This window comes from Sceloporus undulatus, unplaced genomic scaffold, assembly GCF_019175285.1.
Source record: "Sceloporus undulatus isolate JIND9_A2432 ecotype Alabama unplaced genomic scaffold, SceUnd_v1.1 scaffold_14, whole genome shotgun sequence".
Taxonomy (NCBI): domain Eukaryota; kingdom Metazoa; phylum Chordata; class Lepidosauria; order Squamata; family Phrynosomatidae; genus Sceloporus; species Sceloporus undulatus.
In genome coordinates, this window is record NW_024802936.1 from 1,266,117 (window position 1) to 1,292,766 (window position 26,650).

A 26,650-nucleotide genomic window follows, 5' to 3' on the forward strand; every position below is an offset into this window, starting at 1 on the left:
GGATGTCCAAGAGCACCAACAGGGACACGCTTCCCCTGTCGATGCCCAGACGGAGATCATCGACCAAGGCGACCATGGCCGTCTCAACCCCGTGACCCGCCCGGAAGCCAGTTTGAAATGGGTCCAGATAATCAGTTTCATCCAAGACTGTCTGAAGCTGGATCGCAACCGCCCTCTCGATCACCTTACCCAAGAATGGTAGCAGCGAGACTGGCCGATAATTATTGTGTGCCAGGGGGTCGAGGGAGGGCTTTTTTAATATAGGTTTTACAATGGCCAATTTTAACTCTGATGGAAATTGCCCTTCCCTCAAAGATGTGTTAATGATCCGGCGCAACAGTAATGTTACCGCCGGTCCCCCCTGGGCCGCTAGCCACGAGGGACAGGTGATCATTATCTGCTGGGAAAGCCCCTGACTCTGGGTGATTTCTCATTTGCATTTGCTGAGTCCTCATTTTGCTGTTCTTCAGGACTGGTAGCCCAACTTTTTTACTTGCTTGTTCAGAGAAACCAAAAATCTCAAAAAAATCTGGAATGACCTGCCGGATGAGATCCGCCATATAACATCATTGGAGGCCTTTAAGAAGGCAATAAAAATGGATCTCTTCTGGCAGGCCTTTCCAAATTGATCTCCTCAGAATTTTCACTCTCCATTTGTTTAGCTGTACCCACTGGACTTTGATCTCGATCTATTTTATTAACCATTTTATTGGGAATTGTTTTTTAATGGTATTTTAGGGTGGGAGGGAGATAGGGGAACTAGGATCTAATATGTCCTGTTATGCTTTTATCTATTGATACTCACGTTTGATTTTATTGTTCTTGTTTGCTGTTACCTGCCTCAATCCAATACAGGGAGAGGCGGTTTGGACAGAATGACAAACTGTATTTAATTGAAGGAAGCAGACGTTTGCAGTTTTCCCCTTGCAATTGCTTGTGCTCATAATACTAAACTATGTGAACAAGAGTTGTTTAGACAACCTTCTTATTTCAAGTAGTTTCAAATTAATATTAAAATTTATGTAGCATTAATATTGCTGCAAATACAAATGGCAATCCTATATAATAGTAATAAAGTTCTTGGATATTTTCCCAACTGAACCCAAGGCAGGATAATTAAAACTGTGGCAGCATAAGAAACATACTAGTAAATGGCCATCTGTTGGGGATGCTTTGATTTGGATTTCCTGCATGGCAGGGAGTTGGACTGGATGGCCCTTGCGGTCTCTTCCAACTCTATGACTCTATGAAATGTTAAGAATCTTCTTGAGAGCAGCAAATTATCTGCAGTGAAGATCCAGGTAGATGCTTTTTAGAATCCAGCCTAAGCACTTATACTCTCTTCTACAATATCCAAACAAACAATTAAAAAACTAAACAATGTACCTCACAAAACATTACTGTCTTCAGATCTTTGATTTATGTCCAAGAAGAAGCATGTACCTTTTGTCATGAATTCAGTGACTATGTAGATTGGTTCCTCAGACACGACAGCATATAGCGGAACTAGTTTATCATGCCTTAATTTCTTCATGATTTGGGCTTCTTGTAGGAAAGCTTCTGGCATCATTGTACCAGGTTTTAGTGTCTTGATCGCTACTTTTGTAGTTCCATTCCATGTTCCTAAGAAAGCAGTGCATTAAACTGTCAGTTATGATAGAGGGGTACTGTCAGAGTAACACAAATATTCCGAATGTTCTACTGCTTCTGCAGCTCTTCTCCATATGATACTTACCCATCCATACTTCACCAAAGCATCCCTGGCCAAGCTTAACTTCTAACCGTAATGATTCTCTAGGAATTTCCCAGGCATCTTTTGCTAAACCCTGTGTCTGAGGTTTCACAGTTGGACACACTGTTGTTAATTTATGGCACAAGCCATCAGCATGATCTGGTAATTAGAAAAAAGTTTTTTTTAAAAAAATATTGCCAGACATAGTAAAACAACCAAGTGACATTTTCAGTAATCTTCCCAAGACCAAAAGTATTAACACATCTTTAGCACACTTCTGACTTCCATCTACTATGTACAAAGTAATATATCAAGCTATAGAATTTTATGATTTAAAGCTTACCTGTGTAGTGTTTAACAAGCTTTTGTAAAGATTCAAACTGTGCTCGAGTTGTTATGTAGTATCCACCATTGTCAAGTTTTCTAATTTTGTAGTGTTTCACATTATCGCCTCTAATCTCATCCCAGTCACGTATTGAGAGAGAGTAAGCACCTGAGGGAAAAGATAACTTGCTTTTAACAACTTCTTTATAAACAAAATAACAGTCTTTTGTCCTATGAGGTAAAATGAAAATAATACCTTTTGTGGTTTCACTCTCTCGAACTAGGAAAATACCACGCTGGTTCCCGGGATTTAAAAGTAACCTTTCTGCATCTTTCCTGCCCATCTTGCCAAAATACCATCTTAAGAATTCAAAGAAAAAATATTCTTAAGTAAGTACTGCAATATTTTGGTTAATGTAGATAATATAAATGTAAATATAATATATTATAACAGGAAGTTGCATCTTAAAGTGAAAACTAGTTCATTATGATTGGGGGATTTCCCTCTTATGCACTTTTAAAATAAAGATGGATTGTTTAGTTTTTTGTGGGTTTTTCGGGCTATGTGGCATTCTCTGAAGATGCCAGCCACAGATCCTGGCGAAACGTCAGGAATAAACTCTTCTAGAACATGGCCACATAGACCAAAAACCCCACAAAAAACTATGGATGCCAGCCACGAAAGCCTTTGACTTCACACTGGAGATGGATTATTTGCTATTTCAAATGGAGATATCATTTATTCTATACAATTTATAAATTAGTAACTTGGCCACTTGGTCCATAGCCCAAGGATATTTAAGCCTCTCTCTATAAGCTTTCAAAATAAGTTTACCCCTCCCTCCCCAAAAGGGCACACATTCTGCTCGACATGAATTATAGTAAAATGGGTTGCTCTTTGAGTATAGCCTTAGTGCTCCCATGCAAATAACATGATTTAAATGTAGTTTTATTTTTTTATATATTAAAAAAAACCTTTAAAAACATTTTTAAAATGCAATTTATGCAACAGAATTATGTATAGATTGAATGCTACTGTGGTTTCTTGTAATTTCCACTGGATTATCCAAGTGGCCAGCTTTATATTGCTCTGGATTATTCTGTGGTTAACGTGATCGTTCTCTATGTCCCAGGTGCACCCAAAGGAGGATGAGATTTCTAATTAAGTTGTCATCCTCAGAACACAATTCTACCCCCCCCCCCCCCACACACACACCCCACCACACTGCCCCAGAAGTAGAGAACAGCAGTGGCAGTTTACAAGGGAGGAGCAGAGGAGGAAGTCTTGTAATTTTTTCCTGCTTCCTCCTTCATGAACTGCATTAACAACCTTCAGTGTTGAAGGAGCATGGGGGATATACTTGTTCCACGTGCTACTACAACCTAAATAGCTTCTGGGAGAGAGCTACAGCTTTCATAGTCTTATGGGCTTCCCCAGTCTGTCAGTAAGCTGAGAAGGGACAATCTCCCTCAGCTTTCCTCTCCTTCCCTGTGGTTATCTTTGTTACCCCTTTCAAAATAAATGACTGTAGAAGGAAACTTTGTTTCCATGGGAAGGACAGGGATTCTTATAAAAATTTAACTTTTGTCTAATCCAGAGAGGAACTGGGTAGGTGGGACTCTTGTCCGACCTCCCAACATTGGTAAAACCAAGGATGAGTCAGGAAAATGTCACAAAAATCAATACAGGAGATGCCATGGCTCCAACCAACCCCAAGCTCTTTATACATGCCAAGAACTCCATGGAGTGTGTGCACCTGTATGTGAGTGCATGGTGACACAAGCATTAACTGGCTAATATGCCAAACCAATGTTGATAGACTTCTTTTTACAGCATTTAAAAGTACACCACTATAGACAGAACATTGTCTTTCCCATCAAGATTTAGATATATTTTTTTAAAAAGAGAGGGGGCGGGAGTTCATGGCAATGAATATAGCATGAAAAACAACCCTGGAGCATCTTTGTCAAATGACTAACTCTGTATGAATCATCATCCATTGTGACTATTCCACCCACAGTAAGTTAACAGAATGTTACTTTTATATTCTACAAGTTGTATTTCAGCACTCATCAATTGGAAGTGAACCATTTAGTTATGACCTTGTTGCCCTTAATATATAGGAACAGAGGGTCAAAAGATCTGCAAAAGGTAAAAGCTACTAACAGTGTGAATACTGTTCTTCTGTCAGCCTTCTTCACAGAAATAAGCTACTGAAATGCAACTGAATGTACTGTGGCTGTTAGCTTTTATATAAACATGGCTGCTGTGAAAACAACTTCCATATACTTGAGCCCAGTGAACTGTAAGTAATTTCCGTATCTTGTAAAGCCTTGTACAAAATAGAAACAAGCTCACTGGAAGGCAGTCCCCAATTACTTTTGTGTTTGAGATGGCTGGGGGGGGGGGGGACTCTTGAAAGTGACAGTATCGCTAAATGTTTCCTTCCACCTCACTGGTCCTCTTATGACAGCAAACACTAATGCAGGGGTGGGCAAAATACTACCAAAGTAACTACTTTAACTGCCTAGCTAAGTAGCACCTGCTGGCCAAACTCCCCCAAATCAACTTTACCAGGCATATTTTTAAAAAACTTTTGTATGTTTTTAAAATGATTTTATAGTTTAATGTGGGGATTTTAAATTATTTTTTTAAAATGTATTGTTAAGGTTTTTTTAACTGATGCTCTTTGGGTGCTGCCATGCATTCCACTCCGGGAGAAATGCAGCATACAAATGGAATAAATAAAATGAAATGAGTATCTTCAAAGAAACCTAAAAAGCTAGTGTAAATGGCACCCAATGATAGTTTAGATGTAGATGTCTCTTCAATATATGCAAATTGTACCAAGCTAATGTGTATCAAGAGCAACACATGTAAATACCAGATCTGAAGCTGTTTTTCCTAGCATGCATGCATACATGCACGCACGCACCACACACAAACATTTATGAGATTAGTTTCATTTTGCCTATTTGGACACTTAGACTGGAGAAATTTTATATTCGCTTGGAAGTTTTCTGCCTGTAATTCTGTTGAAAGGTTATGGGTGAAATGACTGACCAATTACACAACAATGCCTTACTCTTCTGCCTGAATGGAGTCTGCAGGAGCTACGTAATTGCTAGGAATGTAGCCACTTTTTCCTGTTGCAATAGATCTTGCTTCCCACCAATCTCCTTCCCTGAAGAAAAAAAAAAAGGTAGTTACACCAAATATACATGAATATAATTTTGTAAAGTGAAATAACATGAAGAGACAAACTATACTAAAATACAGTTTAGCTGATCAGCTCTCAAATTTAGGAAATGATTTACCAAATAAATTGTACTATAAAAAAGTACTGTATATACTCATGTATCAGTCTAGAAATTTAGGTTAAAAAATTGACCCAAAAGACCTGAGTCGACTTATCCACGGGTCAATGTAAGTACTGTATTTTAACTCATAGATAGATAGATAGTAATGGTGAAATGCAAGAGTTTAATCTGCCCTGGAAGCACTGACCCCCTTCTATTCTCTCATCCATCCAGTCTTTAGTATGAGTACAAATAGTTATGCCTGCTGGACTTTTGTAAGTTCGTGCTTCATCTTTTACATCCTTCATTAAATATCCCTAAGTTTTACCCTCGACTTATCCATGAGTCATATAAAAATCCATAACTTTTGCCCAGAAAACCTGCCCTCAATTTATATATGAGGTCGACTTATAGTCAAGTATATATGGTACTGATTTTCTGATGGAGAGCTAACAGTTGCAATAGAAAGGGAAATGTCCATTATGTCTCTGGTAAAGCTCTGATCAACAAAAATGAAAAGGTGGATCTGGAAGGTGCACTGTGAAAAGTTCTAGTCCCTCAGTTTAGGGAGACAGAATGTTCCCCTACTTCTGAAAAGGAATGACAGTTTTGCAGACTTACATCTTTTAATATAGAGGATCAAAAGATCTTCAGAATGTAAAAGATGCCCAGAAGTTCATATTAAATGAAACTACTGTATTGGAAATATCCTACTTCAGGTTTAAACATGACAAAAACAAATTCAATAAAGTAACCATCAAAGTAACAGTAACATTTTAAAGATATTTTTACTTCCAAGAAATAGGTAAGTTAATATCCAGTTTCCCTTTATCTTTCTGAACCCAACTAGATGTGGTATTTTGCATGCAAGAGCATAATAAGCAACAGCCTTCCCATGAATGGATAACTACACCTGTAAGGCAGCTATGCAGTGTCAAAAAGGATTCAACTTGATCAATCCCCAATGCAAATGAGAATATAATTACGTGTTATTGATTATTTGGAACCGTTCACCCTTCTTGAAGGAAAGGTCATCTGTAGTTCTGGCTTCATAGTCATATAAGGCCACAAAAACAGTAACACCACCTAAGGAAAAACAAAAGTATAGCAATCATGCCAGTTGCTAAACATGGCAAAAGAGGAAGAAGACAAATACAGTGCGCCCTTTTTTTTTTACACGCGGGGGACGCCCCCCCCCCCCCCCCCCCCGTGTAAAAAAAACCGTGTATGCTCGAGCCCCACTGAAAGTAATGGGGCTCATGCATGTGGTGGCGGCGTGGCGGTGGGCACGCGCCCCATTAATCTAAATGGGACGCGCCACCCCTTGTGCCCCGCGTGTGGCTTTCAACATATGCTGAAAGCCACATATGATGTGGGTGCACTGTACACAGGAAGAATGCCAAAAAATTCATTTGGAAAGTGAGCTGGATACTTTAATAAAATGACATGAATATTTACAGATGTTCTGTATTGTTTGCATACTTATTAACTGTATTTGTTCTTGTTAATTGCCCTTGAGTCAACCCTGACACATGTCGACTCTGCGGATGAGATATCTCCAAGAACCCCTGTCCTCCACTGCTCTGCTTAGGTCCTGCAGAGTCAGGCCCATGACCTTCCAGAGTGAGCCCAGCCATATATGATGGCATATTTGGAGATTTTAAAGAACTAATAGGGATGTATAATTCAATATTAGTATTTTATTGATTGCTTAATTGGATTGTATTATTTTAATGATGTATTATTATTATTATTATTATTATTATTATTATTATTATTATCTGGTGTGCAGTCTTCCTCTCTTTCTACTACCTTCTACTGAGCATTATTGTCTTTCTAATGCATGTCTTCTCATGATGTGGCCAAACTACAACAGCCTCAATTTCATCATCTTGGCTTTCATGAAAGTTCAGGCTTGATCTGTTCTAGGATCCATTTATCTATTAGGCTTTCCACAGTATCCTCAGTACTTTTCTCTAGCGCACAGCTCAAATGAGTTGATTTTCTTCCTATCTGCATTTCTTATCTAGTTCTTTCATAGTTGCTCTTCCCATGCCTTGTCTTCTTCTGATTTCCTGACTCTTCCATTTAGATCAATATTTGATTATGGGAAATCTTTCACTATTTTGATTACCTTATTATTTAGGTTGAATTTATGTAGATCCTCAATGGTGGTTTTTGTTTTCTTTATGTTCAACAGCCTGCCTTTGCACTTTCTTCTTTAACTTTCCTAAGTAATTGTTCCAAGTCTCTGATAGTTTCCATTAGTAGTATGATGTTATCTGCATATCTTAGATTGTTGATGTTCCTTCCTCCTTTCTTCACTCCTCCTTCTGAGTTTAAAACTGTTCTTCATATGATATTTTCTGTTACCAGTTGAAAAAATAGCATGATAGAAAGCAGCCTTGCCTGATCCCTTTGTCAATTAGGAACTATTCTCTTTCTCTATATTCTGTTCTAACAGTGGCCTCTTGCCCTAAGTATACATTCCCCACCAGGACTGTCAAATGTAGTGGCACTCTTATTTCTTTTAGAGCATTCTACAGTTCTTCATGATCTAAGCAGTCAAAGGCTTTGCTACAGTTTATATAGCACATGCTGACTTTTTTCTAGAATTAACTGTATACACTATGCATATTTTCATGAAGAAAATTTTGCATACTACTATAATGTGTATCACGGGAAAGCATGACTCATTAGAAAAGACATATCATGAAAAGACGTGACTCATTACATGACTCCTTAGGGGAAAAAAAACAATTACGATTTGTTAAGTTGAATTGGTGTAGGAAAAGAAAATGACTGCATTACAGGTGGATAGACACAGTCAAGGAAGCCAAGGACCTGAGGCTGCAAGGAAGCAAGGCTGTTAATAAAAGGGTAGCTCTTCTTCATAATATATACTGCTCTCTTTGCTAAGAGAGTATATTTGTGTATGTGCACGTGCAAACAATTTTACTCTAGGATGCATTTTGGAAACAGTATGTAATTTTCAGTTTTATTACACAGGTTTTATACTGAGAATCCTGAAAATACCTTCTGAAAACAAAGGAAGTCTAAATATGGAATTTACAAATTAATAATGTTCTAAATTGAAGAATTTACTGTATCATACAGTATACAGAAATTTGAATTAGATCACAATAGCTAGAACATCCAGAGAAAACCAACAGCTTCCCTTTTGGACAATTTACTGTATTCTGTTAAGAGTCAGAACTCTAATTCCAGTGTGAATTCCAGCTCAATGGAATCTGCCCAGGTCACCACCCTCAGTGTAGGTTGCAAATGGGCTTCAGAGTACATCACAGCCCTCTAAAATAGAGATTGCTGGAGGACTCGGGATGCAATGGAGAGTGAAAATCCCTACCACTACATGCAATGTAATACCAGGTGTTATATGCTGTATTTCAGAGGAAGGAACTGGCAAAAACACTTCTGGGTAATCCTTGCCTAAGAAATCCCTATGAAATGGTGTCAATATAAGTCAACAGGCAATAAAAAGGCGCATGCATATGCACACATACACACACACAGAATTTATGGATGCAGTTTCATCTGCAAATGCACCTCAATGAATCCTGCGTGTTAAAATTGATTGGAATGTATAATTTCACTCTTCAAATGCACCTCTTTAATAATAAAACTGTGTGTGCGTGTGTATGTGTCGGCACACATATTTGCAGTTGATAGAGAATGAAGCGATGCAGGAGCACTCCCACTGGAAGCAGTGCCCCTCACATAGATACAGTTGGAAAGCTCTTTCCTCAGAAGGTTCCAGACTGCACAACTGCAAGAGGCCATGCCTAGAGATTGCCCAACAGTCATGGGTTCACTCAGATGGGGCAAGCTCTATATATCATTTTTGACCATGCCTGATTTTGTTTCAAGTCTTCAGTGTATCAAAGTAAGGGTTTTTCCAATCCATGCAAAGCTGGGCATGTTCATTAGTATTTTAATAATGCAGGAAACATTTGATTTTAAAATCCTTCAGCAGTTCATTTCAGGAGAGATCTAAAAATGGCATAATTTATCACATTTCAGTAAGAAGCAAATGTCAACACATCAGAAAATACAACGTTTAAACTTTGCCAAACAAACCACTCTCTCTAAACCACTCTATCACCTCACTTTTATTGGTTTATTGTAGTAACTTCTCAAGTTCACTATGCACTACATGTCTATGTTCTATGAATCTAAACGGTTATCGTTATAATAAGGCAACTCAAACAAATATTCAAAATACATAGTGTCGATTTAGCAATAGCAATAGCAAATATATTTCTATACTGCTTATCAGTGCACTTAAGCATTCCCTAAGTGGTTTACAAAGCATAAGCCAATTGCCCCCAACAATCTGAGTACTCAAGCCTGAGTTGAGCTTGACCCCTTTTGCTGGTATTGAACTTGCAACCTTATGGTTTGTGAGTGAGTGGCTGCAGTACAGGCATTTAACCACTGCGCCACCAGGGCTCATAACCTTAATTTACCTTAAGAGTCAATACTTTTTAGCCTTCAGAGTTGCAATCAAAGTTGTAATTGCCTGCATACTTACTTCGAGTACAGATGATCATCACTGCAGATTGCCTTCCTGTTACTGCTACCATATCACAACATCAACCCAGCAAAAGTGATGTAAATATCCCAACATAGTATGAGGGGGAATGAGAGATTTGTCGTAGATGGCATAAAGTGCTTGATGTTTTATAATTTAGTAAAACAGTAAGGTTGAGGCTTGAGAGATGTTTGTAAAATTATCAGTAAGTGAAATTAGCTTTTAACAAGCACAGCTGCATGTTTTTGTTTGCTGCAGGTTGTCAGTGTGCTTAAATCTCAATTTGGTGTGGCCATGGAACCCACAGTCCCTTCAAATTCCATTCCATGTATGACTTAATTTGGTTCTTGTTGGAACGTTAGCCTTATTATGAGGTGAACTGTGACTGTTACGTGAATAAATGTCTTAGGTTTTCCTAGTGATCGACACTACAGTATATGCACCAAACTTCAGTTTTCTTAGTATGCACAGTGATGTGGGTGGAAATATTCTGGCTTCTATATTTTTTCACACACACTTTTTAAAAATGCAGCTTTATAAAATTAATTAATAACATAATAAAGGAATACAATATCAAACAGGGACTTGTCAAAATTGTAATTAAATCGTTAACAACTGAGTATCCCTAGGACACAACTTCATTTATACTACACACAAACACATAATTACAGTTCAGAAATTTCATTTTTTCCCCTGAAAAATTCAAGAATGAAAAGGGGGTATCTATTTCTGAGTTATCATTTTAAATACCACGCTCCAAAATGTCCAAGTAACACTTTCAGTGAATACACCATTGAAACAATAGTAAATATGCAATACTGATTATTGTGTGTTAATAAAATATTTCAATGTAACCAATTTTGCTTATGGGAGGCAAATATATAGCATCGCACTGGCAATGTTCCCTGATACCTGTAGCACAGAAGTAGAAATTACTTGGGAGGCAGGCTGTATGCAGCCCATTGGGTTGGTAGATCCCAACTAACCCACTCCCATTTTTTGCCAAATTTATTTTCAGCTGAAAATAACCTAGGTTTTATAAGCATGGTTAAATCATTCTGTTTTACTACCTTACACACCCTGAAACAGTGGAAAAACCAAAACCAAACCAAAAAAATAAAATAAAAAGATGACTGGAGTAATTTCTGTCATCCAAAATGGCGAGATGCCCTCCGCAGCCTTCTGGAGTTCAGACAAGCCCAAAATTGCACAGTGTGGCACGCTGAGCTCTACAGTGTGTTTATCCTGCCAATAGCGGAAGAGTGTGTTCATTGCTGGCTTCAGTGGTAGGAATTAGTTTAAGTTATTCACCTGATGCTGCTTGAGTTTTTATATAATTATATGATCTATATACAGGGATACAGGGATCACAGCTGGTCAAAAGAAAACCCATGAATGAACATACACATCAAGCACAGGTTTTAGTTTAGTTTCTCTTCTTGGAGGAAATGCTGATTATTTGGTATTATTTTTGAAATAGCGCTTACCTGTTAAGCCACTAGGGTATGGGCATGGCACAGATGGAAATGAGGAAGTTGCTCCTCCAAAAGGTGTCACAGCAGATGGCCCACCAAAAGGAGTCATGGAATGGCTGTTAAAATTAACGGAGGATCCCTTTATTGCAGGTGATTGGGTTGTTTGTGCTGAATCAGATCCATAATGGCTGGCTTGAGATGTAATAGATTCTGGAGTATTCTCAGTCCTATACTTCAAGGTAGGACCTTTATCTTCTTTACTTTTAATACACCCCATTGTCTATTCTGTAGAGAAAAAGGCTCTATTACCATGTTGCATCACCAATTAAATAAAACACTATTCCTATTCCTTATGCATTCAGACACCAATTCTAAAACTGAACTGATTGTGATGTCTTTAATCTACAGTTAATATACAACAGCTACATGAGACCATACAATCTTAAAAACATTAAAAAGGGCAATAAAAGTCAGTCTTAAAAATTGTCAGGTTGGTCCTCCAAATATTGGTATAGAATCAACAAATTGCTCACAAGATCACAGTCCTTTTCTAAAATGTATTCCACAGTCTTTTGTTGAAATACTGATCCATTATGGGTCAATATTTTAACAATTCATTAAATTTGTATATTCATCAGGACCAAAATTAGAGTTTTTTGTATTCAGTAACCACCTTTTCAAGTATTACTGTATTTGCAAGGCTAGACAATCTTACATGCAACTGGACTGTTGTTAGCTCTATTCTGCAAATTCTGCAGCAACAGGAAACAAAAGTCCTCCCAAATGAATTGGAGAAATCCTACAATTCATTCTTATTTTATGAAGTTAATCCTAATTAATCGGACGGTACTTTGAAGCAGAGATAACCATGGGCCTATCATTTATGCTGAATTAAAAACAAGTTTGTCTATGGATATTGGTGTTAAAATCAGTTAATACTGTGTGCATTATTTATTCTTAGAGCTGTGCTAGCCCAAACAAGTTTTTGTACTGATGCACAAATTGTTCGCCTTTCAATAGTTCTGTGCACTGTAAGATTAAACAGTATTTTTTTAAATGGCCAGAGTTCTGCTAAAAGTAAAACAAATTCCAGTAGTGTAATATGCACATTTATAGACTATACCCCACATAGAGTGAAAACAGAACAAGTAGATACAACATAGATAGGGATTAATTAAACTATAGTTACATAATTCTGTTAGATACACATAACATTGTAAAATGACATGTCCATCTAGTACCTTACAGCCTAACAAATCTAAAACTGGGTTTATTTTATCTCTTGATAAAATAAGAATGGGTCTATATTCTAAGTCAGGAGCTAGCTACTAGGTTTCATTTATAAAGGCAGATTCAGATCATAATGATACAGATTATAATGGAAGATAAAGCCCTAGAGATTTCTATTGAGGACTACGGTGCTTACAACACTGCACCCTAAATACTTCTCAAATACAGTATAGAGACAACTTGTTAAATTATTCCATTCTAATAGCTTGACTGAAGTACAAACTTTGTTATATACTGTTTAATACGTGAAGCAAAAAAGGAACTGAATATGCAGGGAAACAAACTTTTCAAAGGATACACATTAATAGCTTTAATACATTGTTGTTGCGTGCCTTCAAATCATTTCCAAATTATGGTGAACCTAAGGCAACCTACCTCAGGAGTTTCTGGGATTCAGAGTATATGACTCATCCAAGGTCAATCAGTGGCATTCCATGGCCGAGCGCAGAATCAAACACTGATCTCCAGAGTCCTAACTCATGCTCAAACGACTACACCACAATGGCTTTGACACCTAATTTTCATAAAACATACAGAATGTGTTTCTAATTATGTGCAATTTACATCATTTAGCACAGTTCGCTAACTACAGATAGCAGCAGAACACCATTCCCCTCCAATTTCACCATGACTAACCCATGAAATTGGAGAACTTCAATTTGTTGGGAGAAGAGAATTGTTGTCACTATAATGAGCCATAATGCCATTAGTATAATACAGCTTATACAACCACTGTGGTCCCCAAACAGACTATTCTTATTCAGCATACACACATACCAGTAACTGACAAAATAATAAGCATAATTCTACATTTAAGATCTTCCAAACGAAAGCTTTAGAATTTAGCATGAGCTCTCATATGCCCGTGCAAAAAAAGATACTAGAAATAAACACCAGAAACCAATGGAATACTAGACTGCTTTTGAACCAATATTGGTTACTGTATTTCTGTTTCTAGCTTCTAGCCAGTTTTCTGTCTTTTGTCATTGTTCAATGCTAAGCAACAGACAGTTAAACACTATCCATAAATTTCAATATCGAGTCATATATTATAGATAATATTGTTTTTCACCCACTGGAAAAAATGGCAACATTGCATGTACTGCTGCATTAGACAACAGGTGCAATAGCAAGACAAAACTGCATGTCTTTGAATGTCTGGCATATTTAAAATGTCTTTTTCAAGTCTCTGAGCCATACATAAAGACTCTAAATTTAAGCTTTATACTAATAATAGTTACTTAAACACAGTCTAGCACATGTCATTTTATTAGGAAAATGAAGATCATAGGGAAATCATAACCTAATTAAACTTTTATTTAATCAACTGAAACTACTTCAAAGATTTTAAGTGGGCTTATATAGTGTGACATTGCCACTCTATACATTTTCATTTCCATCCATACAGATTACTAAAGTTCAGTAACACTTCTAAAAGGCATGGTAAAATTTTAAAAAGAAACAGGGTGATGATGAAGTCACTAGATATCAGTATGACAGTTATTTATAACAGTGGTCATAAGGAAGGATATGTTTAACTCTCTCGCTGAAAATGAATGGGTAGCAGGCTTTTTCTTTAGCAGCATATTCTACTGAGTTAAATGGAGATTACTTTCAAGTTAATGTACATAGGTGTCCAGCCTCAAACATTATCTATGTACTTGTATAATATATGTATTATAAATCAGAACACTGTTGTGTATACAATAGCCTATTTTGCTTTTAAAGGATTTTCCTTCATAGAATCTTAGAGTTGGAAGAGACCACAAGGGCCATCTAGTCCAACCCCATTCTGCCATGCAGGAACTCTCAATCAAAGCATCCCCGAGAGATGGCCATCCAGCCTCTGTTTAAAGACCTCTAAGGAAGGAGACTTCACTACACTCTGAGAGAGTGTGTTCCACTGTCGAACAGCCCTTACTGTCGGGAAGTTCCTCCTAATGTTGAGGTGGAATCTCTTTTCCTGTAGCTTGCATCCATTGCTCCAGGTCCTAGTCTCTGGAGCAGCAGAAAACAAGCTTGTTCATTCCTCAATATGACATCCCATCAAGTATTTAAACAGGGCTATCATATCACCTCTTAACCTTCTCTTCTCCAGGCTAAACATCCCCAGCTCCCTAAGTCGTTCCTCATAGGGCATGGTTTCCAGACCCTTCACTATTTTAGTCGCCCTCCTTTGGACACGCTCCAGTTTCTCAATGTCCTTTTCAAATTGTGGTGCCCAGAACTGGACACAATATTCCAGGTGAGGCTTGACCAAAGCAGAATACAGTGGCACTATTACTTCTCTTGATCTAGACACTATACTTTTATTGATGCAGCCTAAAATTGCATTGGCCTTTTTAGCTGCTGCATCGCACTGTTGACTCATGTTCAACTTGTGGTCTACTTGGACTCCTAGATCTCTTTCACACGTAGAAGTCTCTCATTCAGCCAAGTTTCACCCATCCTATATCTGTGCATTTCATTTTTCCGCCCTAAGTGCAGTACCTTACATTTCTCCCTGTTGAAGTTCATTTTGTTAGCTTTGGCCCAGCTTTCTAGTCTATTCAGGTAGTCTTGAATTTTGATCCTGTCCTCTGGAGTATTAGCTACTCCTCCTAATTTGGTGTCATCTGCAAATTTGATAAGTATGCCCCAAATTCTGTCATCCAAGTCATTGATAAAGATGTTGAATAGCACTGGGCCCAGGACAGAGCCCTGTGGGACCCCACTGGTCACTTCTTTCCAGAATGAAAAGGAGCCACTGTTGAGCACCCTTTGGGTTTGGCCGGTTAACCAATTACAAATCCATGTAACAGTAGCCCACATTTTACAAGCTTGTTTGCAAGAATGTCATGAGAAACCTTCTCAAAGGCCTTATTGAAATCAAGATATACCATATCCACAGCAATCCCTTCATCTACCAAGCTGGTAATTTTATCAGAGAAAGAGATCAGATTTGTCTGGCATGACTTGTTTCTCTGAAAGCTGCGTTGACTTTTTGTGATGATGGCATTGCCTTCTAGATGTTCACAGACACACTGTTTAATGATCTGCTCCAGAATCTTTCCTGGTATTGATGTCAGACTAACTGGACGATCCCCCCCCCTTTTTTTTTTTAAGATGGCGACAACATTTGCCCTCCTCCAGTCTGCTGGGACTTCTCCTGTTCTCCAAAGAGATATTTAGCACATTAATACAAATGCAAAGGCAAAAAACAAAATATAGAGTGATCCTCAAAATTAGTACTGGAATAAAATTAATTGAAATAGAAACTGGATAGAGGGAGGAAGGCAAAGCACAGGGGAAAGAAAAACCACTTGTGCCTCTCTTTCCTGCACTTTCACCACTCACTCTTCTTTCCCCTAGTCTCATCTTCATCTCCACTTGTCTTTCCTTCTTTCTTTGTCTTTAATGTTTAGACTGCACAGAGAAAGGTAAGGGCCCAAGCATTGAAAATTGCAAGAATACTGACCTAGCACATCCCCCCCCCCCAATTTCAACGAAGATGCTTAACAAAGGGTGGATGTTTCATGCCCCTGCAATCAATGGATGGGGATGGGAGAGCTGGGATGAATTTGTTCTAGGCCCAAACAGAGTTCAATATTTTCATTGTACTGATATATTTGTACTGAAATATTTTCATTGTACAATATTTTCATTGTACTGAGGACCTTTTTAAAAAGTTTTGCTTTATAGTAACTACAGTTAATTTTTAAGGTCTATTTTTTAATGTCCTAGAATATAATCCTACATTCAAAGTATGCCAGCTACCATATTGGGCAAAATACTGTAGGCAAGACCTGGCGGAATAGGGGAGGAACACATTTATAACATACCTCTTCAGTCAGAGCCCAGTTAACACACTGTCATCAGGAGATAAATCTCACACAGAAAGCCCATAATGTGGATGACTGAGCCCACAACACATATGCATTCTGAGTTTTGGACCTAAATCCAAATACTAGTCCCAGTGAGCAGACTCACTGAGCCAATAGGACTTATAAACCTGTTGATTTCCTATTTAGCAACTAAATAGTATCTAGCAATGGATACCTTTAGTAATGAGATATAGGCTTCTATATTTTATGCTTTCCCTCCAGGGTTGTACACACACTGCATATGGTAGCCATTTCACTATCATAGTAGTGATTAAGCTTTTTTGGAAATGGCAAGTAGTTTCACTGATACAAGTGTACTGATGTATCTTTCCAAATTGCTTATCACCATTCATACTTGCAAGTTTCTCAAATATGGTAATGTGATGTTACATGATTCAAGAATTCAATTATTTACTTATGTTGTAATGTTTATTGCTTATGCATACTGTCTGAAGGTTATTCGGTGTCAGAACTATACATTAGTGTCTCTGATAGGCACTGGGCATGTCACAAAATATTTTTTTAATTTCAATTATCAGTTTGAGGCCTCCTCCTTTTTCTTCTACTTGTTGACAATCTCTTCTCCCCTATTCACTGTAGATAGAAAATTCCAGACTATAACATCCTTAAAGCTCAATGGACATGGCAGCCAGAAAACAGTGAGATCTTGGCTGAAGTGATACTGGAAGTTTCCCCAGAGTTAACACAATTTGTTCCCTACCCAAATTACCTCAATTAACATCTGCTGCAAGCTGCCCTCAGCTGCCAGGGATGCGCTGCAACTACGGAGCATGTACGTTTCAGGTCTATGAAAATCTGAAGGGGAGGGTTGACGAAGCAAAGAAACAAGCAAAATGATTTGGCAAATGAAGCTGGGCAGACAGCATAAGATGTATTGTGTTGAAATCATCAACCCTTCTACATCCCATTTTGCTTTCCTATACCATCGAGATGTGGACAACTAATATAATAAATATGCAGTGGTTTCAAAACAGAAATAGTTCAGCAAGGAAGATGGCAAAAATTACTTAATTTTTAATGATATTAAAAGATTCACCAAGTACTATGCAGTAAATTATTATATTCACATTTGTTTAAATAGTGTACTTCGCAATTTAGAGCAGTTTTCAGACAGCTGGAACTTCTGCCAACATTAGCTGACAGTGTCTTTTTACAAATTCTTTCACAGTTGTGCAAAGTTAAATCAATTTGGCACCCTCTCTGCTAGCCAATTGTCTCCTTAAAGTATGAGTCCTATTCACCCAGATGAATCGCTCCATTAAGGGACAGTTGGCTGGCATGGAGGAGATTGAGTTGACTGACAATGTGCTTCAGTCACAAAGAAGCTGTAACAAGATTTTCTAAAAATCACAGTGGGCCTCTAAATAAATGAATCAAGCTAAAGAGGATACAAATAAAGAATGTTTCCGGGACAGGCTGAAGGTTCTGTGGCCTTATGACTTAAGCCACATTTTAGAAAGAAAACAAAAACAAAATGTGTTTTTGTTCCATTTGAAAATGTAGCCACTAATTAAACATTTTCAATTACTCTCTTGCATGCTCTTTTATAAAACTGCATATGCTACATTACATTACCAAATTAGAGTTAGCTCTTTACAATGTTGTTTGTGGCATGCTGCAATTAAAAAAAGGGGGGGGGGGGCGAAGGGGGGTATCTTTCCAACAGTGAATTCTATGAGTATCTACTCAGAAGTCAGTCCCACAGAGATCAGCTGGAAATACTCCCAGGGAAATGTGAAGTGATCACAACCTAAAAATTGTTCTTTACTCAACATTTTGTCAGAAATATGCAAGACTAGGACATGCACATTAGTACATGTAATTTTAGAAAAGCTACAGTAGCTCAATATTAGTCATATTTAAAATGGTTTAAATTTCATCTTGCACATATGCCTTATGCATCAATATAAAAGAAATAACTTTTACTACCTCTAAGGAAGTTGTTCTGTATCCTTTCCTGAAAAAAGCCATCTCTAGACCAGAAATGTTCTTGGAAAATGATTGACCAAAGGCCAATGGACCTTTACTAAGCACAGTGTTGGGGGCTAGTCTACAACTTCAGCTAATAATGAATGAAACCAATTATCTAAATCTGTTGTAAATCTGATTTCAGTCCGGTTTTGGGATTGAAACTGCCTTTGTTACTTTGATGGATGTCAGTTGTGCATATGTGTGGTATGTGTACAGCTCTTTGACCATAGTCTTACATAAACTTCTTACATCATTTTTAGAAATGATTTTGGAAACATCAATATGTGAATACTTTGTCATAAAGTATTCTGCTCATCATTTTAAAAGAAAATAACCCATAACCCATTTTTTTCTAGAAAAGAAATGGGGGGAAATGCCTCAATTTTTTTTGTTTTCTCCCCTTTCACCTAAACATTTCTATACATTGGAGAACATCCCTTCCAGCAGGTGCAGATAAGTATGTACCCAAAGTCTTGAGAAGTCCAGACTTCTCAAGAGATGCATTTGACCATGCACAGAAGAAAAAATATTGGTCAGCAGCTAGGTTTTTTTCCCTGCAGTATGGACACACTGTCTTAAGAGGGATAGCCAACTAGGGAATTCAGTTTAGCAGAATACAGCAAAAAGAGCTTGATGCAAGTTTAGTAGTGATTCAAATGCTTCTACAGTGCATGAAAAATGCATGAGATGCTCCAGTGCATAATCAAAACCTCTGGTAATAGAGAGAGTTCACTTCCATCAGAGCCAATTGATATACAGAATTATGTACAGTACTTTCGAGCCAAAATCCACTTTAAGGCAGACAAATTTGCTCTAGATACACACTTAGGTTTACTCTCCATTAGGAATAGGAATACAGTATTAGCAAGTATGAGTATGGCAGAAATGAAACCTTCCTATCCAATGCTAACCTCAGTAATGTTGACTGAGCAACTATTCAACTAGTCATCTTGCATAGTTTCCATTTCAGATCAAAATGCAAGCAAGATCTCCAGAAGTGTTACAATCTGAAGATGCACAACCCAGTGGTTCTCAGACTGTAGAGTGGGAGCCCTGAATGGGCTGCAAGAGTTACGGGGAGTGGGGGCGTGGGAGTGAAACCTAGAAGCCTTGATCCCTCCTCTTCCAACTCCTCTTCCCAAACTTATTTACCATATTTTCCGGCGTACAAGATGACTGGGCGTATAAGACGACCCCCAACTTTTTTCAGTTAAAATATAGAGTTTGGGATATATTCGCCATATAAGACCACCCTTCTTCCAACACACACCAAATAAAAATTAAAAAAAAATCAGATTTGATTTCAATATCGTAATTTTAAATCAAATGCTTATGAAATGCAGGTATGTAGCAGGAAAACTTGTTGTATACAAAGCCTGCTTGGATTGGTCAGCTCTCCCTGCCTGCCCAGCCCTCCCTGTCTCCAAGACTATCAGAGCGGTAGTGCAAACACGGCTTTTTCCATACCCTGTGGCTGTTTTTGAGCTCCCCCCACCATATGCGGTGACCGCAGATTCTCCAGTCCGGCTCGGAAGTTTCAACACCTGCCATATCAGATGACCCCTGGCGTATAAAACAACCCCGACTTTTGAGAAGATTTTCCTGGGTTAAAAAGTAGTCTTATACGCCAGAAAATACAGTATGTGTAAAGTTACACACGCAGTGAGTTAAATATTGAATTCACTTAAATAAAACTGTTCTAATTTGAATAATGTTAGTTATAAAATGTTAAAATAGTGAGCGATAATCCCTGCCTTCATCCCGCATCCTAGCTCCAGTCCGGGAGGTTGGAGCCGGTTTTAAAAGGTGAGTGACAAGCTCCTTAGTCTAATGCGGGGGGGGGGGGGGTCGATCAACCCTTTCTCGGGGGTCGCCAGGTTGGGATTCGCCCCTGCCTCCTCCTCCTCTCTTTCCCGCAGATGCCGGTGCCGCCACCGCACGGGGACAGGGACGCCTCCTCCTCCTCCCCTCTTCCCCGCAGGTGCCGGCATGGCACCGCCACCGCATATGGTCTACTGTGTATCTTCAGGAGCTTCCTGATGTGGCAGAAGCCTTAATGCTAATGTGTCTTCACAGATGTATCCACTAGGAAAAATATGCACATATAATGGTTCTACACCACCAGTTCAACTGTGTCAGTAGATGGCCCAAAGCAGGTTGACAGGAGGAGCCATCTCCTCCCCAGGTGTTAAACCAGTGTTTAAACACCTTCCCATTGAATTCAATGGAAAGCAACAAAGAATATTCATCACCGCTTCCCACTGCTAGATTCAGACTAGTTCAGCACCCAAGGACAGCATAAATCAACTCATGTCAGGAACCTTTAACTGATACGACAGGCTATCAGATGATAGGAATCTGGTTGCATGCTATACAAACAGAATGATGGGACTATGGAGAAAGGATCCTTTGCTGAGACGTCTGATCTCAGAACACATACAGGGAGAGCACATTACAAACAACTGCCTCTCCAGAACTCCAACAGGGGCCTCGCCTCAGAACTACACACAAAAACAAACAACAGCAACTACCATAGCACATGTTCAACCAAAGAAGTAAGGACAAAGCACTTGAGCAAGGAGAGGGCAAAGCACATTTGCAATACATATAGTCATTTCCTGTCCCCTTTCTCCAGCATAAGAAAACTTTTTTTATTTACAAAACTGTATGAATGAAATTTGCCCTGTCATTCAATGGCTACCAGTGGTCTTTCCCCCAAAGGAGATGCAAGCATGGACCTTCAGATGTAAATAAACCTTATCTTGGAGAGTATCAAATACTCCAAAAGTTATTACTACAGACCAAAAACTCATGATCTCATTTGTCTTGCATGAAGATAGCCTGAATATATGGACTATGGGTTTTCATTGTATGAATCTTAGTCATTAAGCTTTCTTCCTCCATAAAGGAAAGGCACTGAGAGAAAATCAAAAGTACCCAAAGAAATATTCTGAATCATAAACATCCACTATGCAAGAAGATTCCAAGACCATCTATTTAGGTGGTAATCACTCTGCCTTTGCTGTCCTAGCAGCTCTTTAACAGGTATAGATGACAGAACCCACTAAAAACCCAGGAGGCCACTAACGCAATCCAGACTTGATTCATCTACGTGAGAAAGACATAAGTATCAAAGCATGTCATCTCACTGTGATTAGTCATGTCTCCCATGGTTGGAGGTGACATCTGCTGCCTTCTGGGTTTGTGCTACGCTTCTTTTTTTCTCCTCTGTTTTTGTACCTTGGGACTATAGGATCCTAAGAAGACTACATTCGTTGCAAGGTGGCCTCAGTGGGCTGGTAGCATAGCAGAACTATAGGCCTGGCTAGTAAGTCTAGGAAAGACTAAGTACTGTATATTGCTTCTATAGTGGAGTCAAATGAAGAATGTTTAAAAATTCTTAATTTTGGTAAACACTGAGAAGTAATAATCTGTTCTTCAATTAGAGAAAATTCCTGAAACCCGGCCCCCAAGGATTTGTTGTTTTTATTGTTCTCATGAGCCATCTTCCAATAGTTTGGCAAAATTCAGGAAACAGTCAATGTGTTTATTTGTTTTTTACCCTCTAGTGAAAGAAAAGTGCCTGCATACATAACTTTGGAAACGTGCTGGACTATATACTGCAATACAAGAACAGCGTAACAAAATCCCAGCAAAGGGTTTTCGGCTCTAGGAATCTATAGAAACAAAGCCATGCCTAGAAGAATAATGTTATCTAATTTCCTTTGTCACAAAACTACAGAAACAGGAATTGAAAACCAGATACTAGTCTGAGGGTTTTGTGGTTACTGCGATTTCTCCATTTCCCCCAGTATAACCCACAGTGTGTAACATTACAATAAAAAGAACTTTGTCCTGATTATCTAAACTCTATATAATCTGGTCATGATAAAAACTACCAAGCCAGGGTGGGAAATATTTAACCCTTCAGAGGTTGCTGAACTGCACCTCCTAACGATGCTAACAAACACAGTGAGAGATGACCGAAGTTGGATATCCAATAACATCTGGAGGACCACATTTCCATGTACATGAGAAATACCTCTGTGGCCCAACAGAGAGCACCATTTATTATTATTATTATTATTATTATTATTATTATTATTATTATTATTATTATATTTTTGAGGGGAAGGTATGCTGTAAAACCTAGGTCTTTTCCTGCAGCAATACAATGGATGCAAGCTGCAGGAAAAGAGATTCCACCTCAACATTAGGAGGAACTTCCTGACAGTAAGGGCTGTTCGAGAATGGAACAAACTCCCTCAGAGTGTAGTGGAGTCGCCTTCCTTGGAGGTCTTTAAGCAGAGGCTGGATGGCCATCTGTTGGGGATGTTTGGATTTGGATTTCCTGCATGGCAGGGGGTTGGACTGGATGGCCCTTGTGGTCTCTTCCAACTCTATGATTCTGTGATTTTTATGTAAAGCATGTTAATTGTATTGTATTGTACCCAATTATTTTTAAATTTCTTCAGCAGTCATATATAATCATATTTTAATCTGCATTAGGAAATACAGGCAAATATAATCCTATATATTAGAAAAATGTAAGGCCTATGTGCCAAAATGCTGGGCTTCTGAATGAGGAAACAAGGGCATGATTAAATCTCTAGGTATGCAGTGTAGTGTGGTGGTTTGAGTGCTGGATTAGGACACTGGTTTCAAATCCTGGCTTGGCCACGGAAACCCACTGGTCAAACTCTTGGGGAGGCGTTACAAACCGCCGCTTTGCGGCGGTCTCCTGGCGCTGCTGTTTGCTCCGTAAGGGAGCCGCCACAGCCAAACCGCGCGGCTCCCTTATGGAGCAAAAAAAGAAGCTCCAAAATGGAGCTTCTTCTGGCGTCACGCTCATGACGCTGCGAGGCGCCAATGGTGCACTCGTGAGTGCCGCGCAACGTGTGGACGCACAGTATCTGTTACGTCAAGATGGCGGCGGCTGTGTGGAATGGCCGCCGCCATTTGTTATGGACAGAGTCCGTAACAGGAAGAGGGGCGTCTGGAAGAGACGCCCCTTTTTTAAACTGGGACGTCCTGAGGACGTCCCAAGTGGCGGTATGTAACCCGCCTCAGCCTCAGAGGAAGGCAATGGCAAAACCCATCTGAACAAATCTGTCAAGAAAAACCCATGATAGGTTCACTTTAGGGTCACCAAGGTGTACACAGAAAATATTGTACTCAGTGCAGGCTTAGACTCAAAAGCAGGAGAAATGAAAATTGGGGAAGGAACATTAATAACCTAAGATATGCAGATGAGACATTTCCACTAGCAGAAACCAACAAGAACCTGGAGCAATTACTGAAAAAAGTTTAGGAGGAAAGTTCCAAGGTAGGCTTAATGCTGAATATTAAGATAGAAATGTTTATTGATTAGCCCTTAGGCCATTTCAAAATAACACAAAATAACACTCCGCTCTGTTACCTCTTTAGATCTGTTCAGGAAAAATCTGAAGACCTTTCTTTTCCGTCAAGCTTTCCCCCATGTGCCTTAATATTATCCTCTTCTCCCCTCTTGCATATTGTTCAATCCAGCTATTTTGTTGTATGGTTTTAATGGTATGGTTTTATGGTTGTAATATAATGGTCTTTTGGAGTATTTTGTATAGCTTTTAATTGGTTATGGGCAGTTTCTTTACACTGTTGGGGTTATATGTTGTATAATAGTATTAGTTATGTTGTAAACCGCTATGATCTATATAGGAATAGCGGTATATAAATAAATTTTCATTCATTCATTCATTCATAAAACACACTACAAAATCCTATAGAAATTCTATAGTAATTAGAAAAGAGCTAAAATGTAATAACAGAGGATCTGAAATATATATAGAGTACTGTATGGATGTCATATAAATGTAAAACAATATAAGTACTGTACATTAGAACTACAGTACCTAAAAATGAAACATAGTTATAAAACTGATCATAAAAATCTATACTGCAGTTTTAAGATACAAAAATGAGTAAAAAGAATAAAAACAAATGTATTACAGCATTAGGATGATAATACATAAAGTAATAAAATTGAACATGAAGCATCACACATCAGAATTCTTCATCACCTCTGCAATTTACCCCAGTGGACCCCACATAACTAAGGCGGGTTACAGACCGCCATTTAGTACGTATTCTATACGTATTAGGGTTAGGAAGGGGCGGTGCTTCCGCACCCCCCTAACCCTAGTACGTATAGAATACGTACAAGATGGCAGCGCCCTGTTCATACGGGCGCCGCCATCTTTACGTATCGGACGCTATGCGTCTGGACGTCGCGCGGCGTCTATGACGTTGCGAGTCCGCCCCAGGCGCCTCGCGACGTCATAGAGGCACCGCAAGAAGAAGCTCCAAAATGGAGCTTCTTTTTTGCTCCGCGCGGGAGCCGCGCGGTGTGGCTGCTGCAGCTCCCTCATGGAGCATCTCTTTCCTGTTGGTACAGATTACACTTGAATAAAATATGAGCTAAATCCTCAATTTCTCGGTCTCCACAGATACAGATTCCCTCACTGTAAGGAATACCATTGAATCTTTCATATCTTATCATGGTGTCAAGCTGGTCAAATCTAGCTCTGGTAAATGCTTCCCTCAGGTATTTTGGCAATTGTATTTTGAGATAATTTGCTCTTTGAAAAGAGTGTTTAAATCGGCTCAGCCATTTTAAATTACCTACATTGCTAAGAGAGGCTATATTTTTTGGGGGCTTCAATATCCAAGATTCTCTGTCTCACACCCTTTTTTGCTTGGTCATTAACTGTGCAGGAATCAGGAAGACCAGAACTCTTTATAAAGTTTGCTGAATATTAAGAGAACAAAATTAATGACCATGGAAGATCCACAAGAATTCATCCTATTTAATGAGAAAATTTCAATAGTCAAAGAGTTCCCAGAACGTGCATCAAAAATTTAACAGAAGGGAGACTACAGTCAAGAAATCAGAAGACTAGGACTGGGAAGGGCAGTTATGAAGGAACTGGACAAGATCCCAAAATGCAAAGATATAACTCTGAACACTAAAGTGAGGCTAGTCCAAGCCACTGTATTCCCTATCGCCATGTATGGGTATGCGAGCCAGACAATGAACAAAGCTGATAGAAAGAAAATCAATTCATTTGAGAAGTGTGCTGAGGATACTGTGGACAGCCAAAAAGACAAACAAATGGGTCCTAGATCAGATCAAACCTGAAATACCTCTAGAAGCCAAGATGATCAAATTAAGGCTGTCATACTTTGGCCACATCATCAGAAGGCATAACTCATTAGAAAACACAATGCTGAGAAAAACGGAAAGCAGCAGGAGGAGAGGAAGACTACATACCAGATGGTTAGACTCAATCTGGGAGCTGAGCCTGCAGGATCTAAGCAAAGCAGTTGAAGACAGGAGATCCTAGAGATGTCTCATTCACAGGACAGTTCACAACAACAAGACTCAACGTAAGTCAGAAATGATATGAAGACACACAACAACAAATGCAGAAACTTCCTTAAATCACCTAACACATCCGGGCTCAGATTATCCCTTTATGCCATTTTTGCATACTGTAAGAGTGATGACTCTAACTCTAAATTCACGTAAATATCAGAAGGAAGCAACATAAAAGAAAAAAATTCTCCAAGGAATACTGGAAAGGGGGAGCTTGTAACTGAGTTTAAATTAGAAACAACCTTTCCTTAAATGTGAGAAAACAAAAATACTTTTCACACAATTTTTAAAAACATGTTATTGGCCAAACATTTTGTGACTGTTTTAAAATGGGATACAAGGGGGGGGGGGGGGGTAGTTGGTACTGTACTACATTTCCAGAGCATCAATACAGTATCGTATCATCCCTATTCTGAGAGACAATGAGTAGGTAGAGGCAGCGTTTCCAAGACAACAATGCTTTAGCGAAGAATCGTGGTAAACTGGAAGTATTTCTGCCAACTAAATGTGATCCACAGATTAAGCAGAGGATCCCTTCCCCAAGATGTATAGAATAATGTAACAGACAAATGTTCTGTGGACTGGAAACAGATATGAAAGCATAAACAAGATTCATTGTTCAATAATTTTTTATAATGTTTCTACCAGACATTGTGCTAATATATGTGATTATGTATTACAACTCCATAGAAGTCTTCATTTTCTATG

General features: G+C 38.7%; 1 protein-coding gene across 2 annotated transcripts in view; it reads right to left on the reverse strand.

Annotated features, from left to right (window-relative positions):
• Positions 1-1,372: 1,372 nt before the first annotated feature.
• LOC121917286 (tyrosine-protein kinase Yes) overlaps positions 1,373-26,650 on the reverse strand; it is a 35,651-nt gene continuing 10,373 nt past the window's right edge. The window contains exons 2-9 of one of the 2 annotated variants that reach the window (XM_042443095.1): positions 13,049-13,187; positions 11,396-11,668; positions 6,343-6,442; positions 5,143-5,241; positions 2,313-2,416; positions 2,076-2,225; positions 1,736-1,891; positions 1,373-1,623 (exon numbers count right to left, since the gene is read on the reverse strand). In XM_042443095.1, coding sequence (XP_042299029.1) covers positions 1,388-1,623; positions 1,736-1,891; positions 2,076-2,225; positions 2,313-2,416; positions 5,143-5,241; positions 6,343-6,442; positions 11,396-11,660 — 1,110 coding nt within the window. In that variant the 5' untranslated portion in view covers positions 11,661-11,668; positions 13,049-13,187 and the 3' untranslated portion in view covers positions 1,373-1,387. The remainder of the gene's footprint in view (positions 1,624-1,735; positions 1,892-2,075; positions 2,226-2,312; positions 2,417-5,142; positions 5,242-6,342; positions 6,443-11,395; positions 11,669-13,048; positions 13,188-26,650) is intronic. The other variant, XM_042443094.1, reaches the window with a different exon arrangement.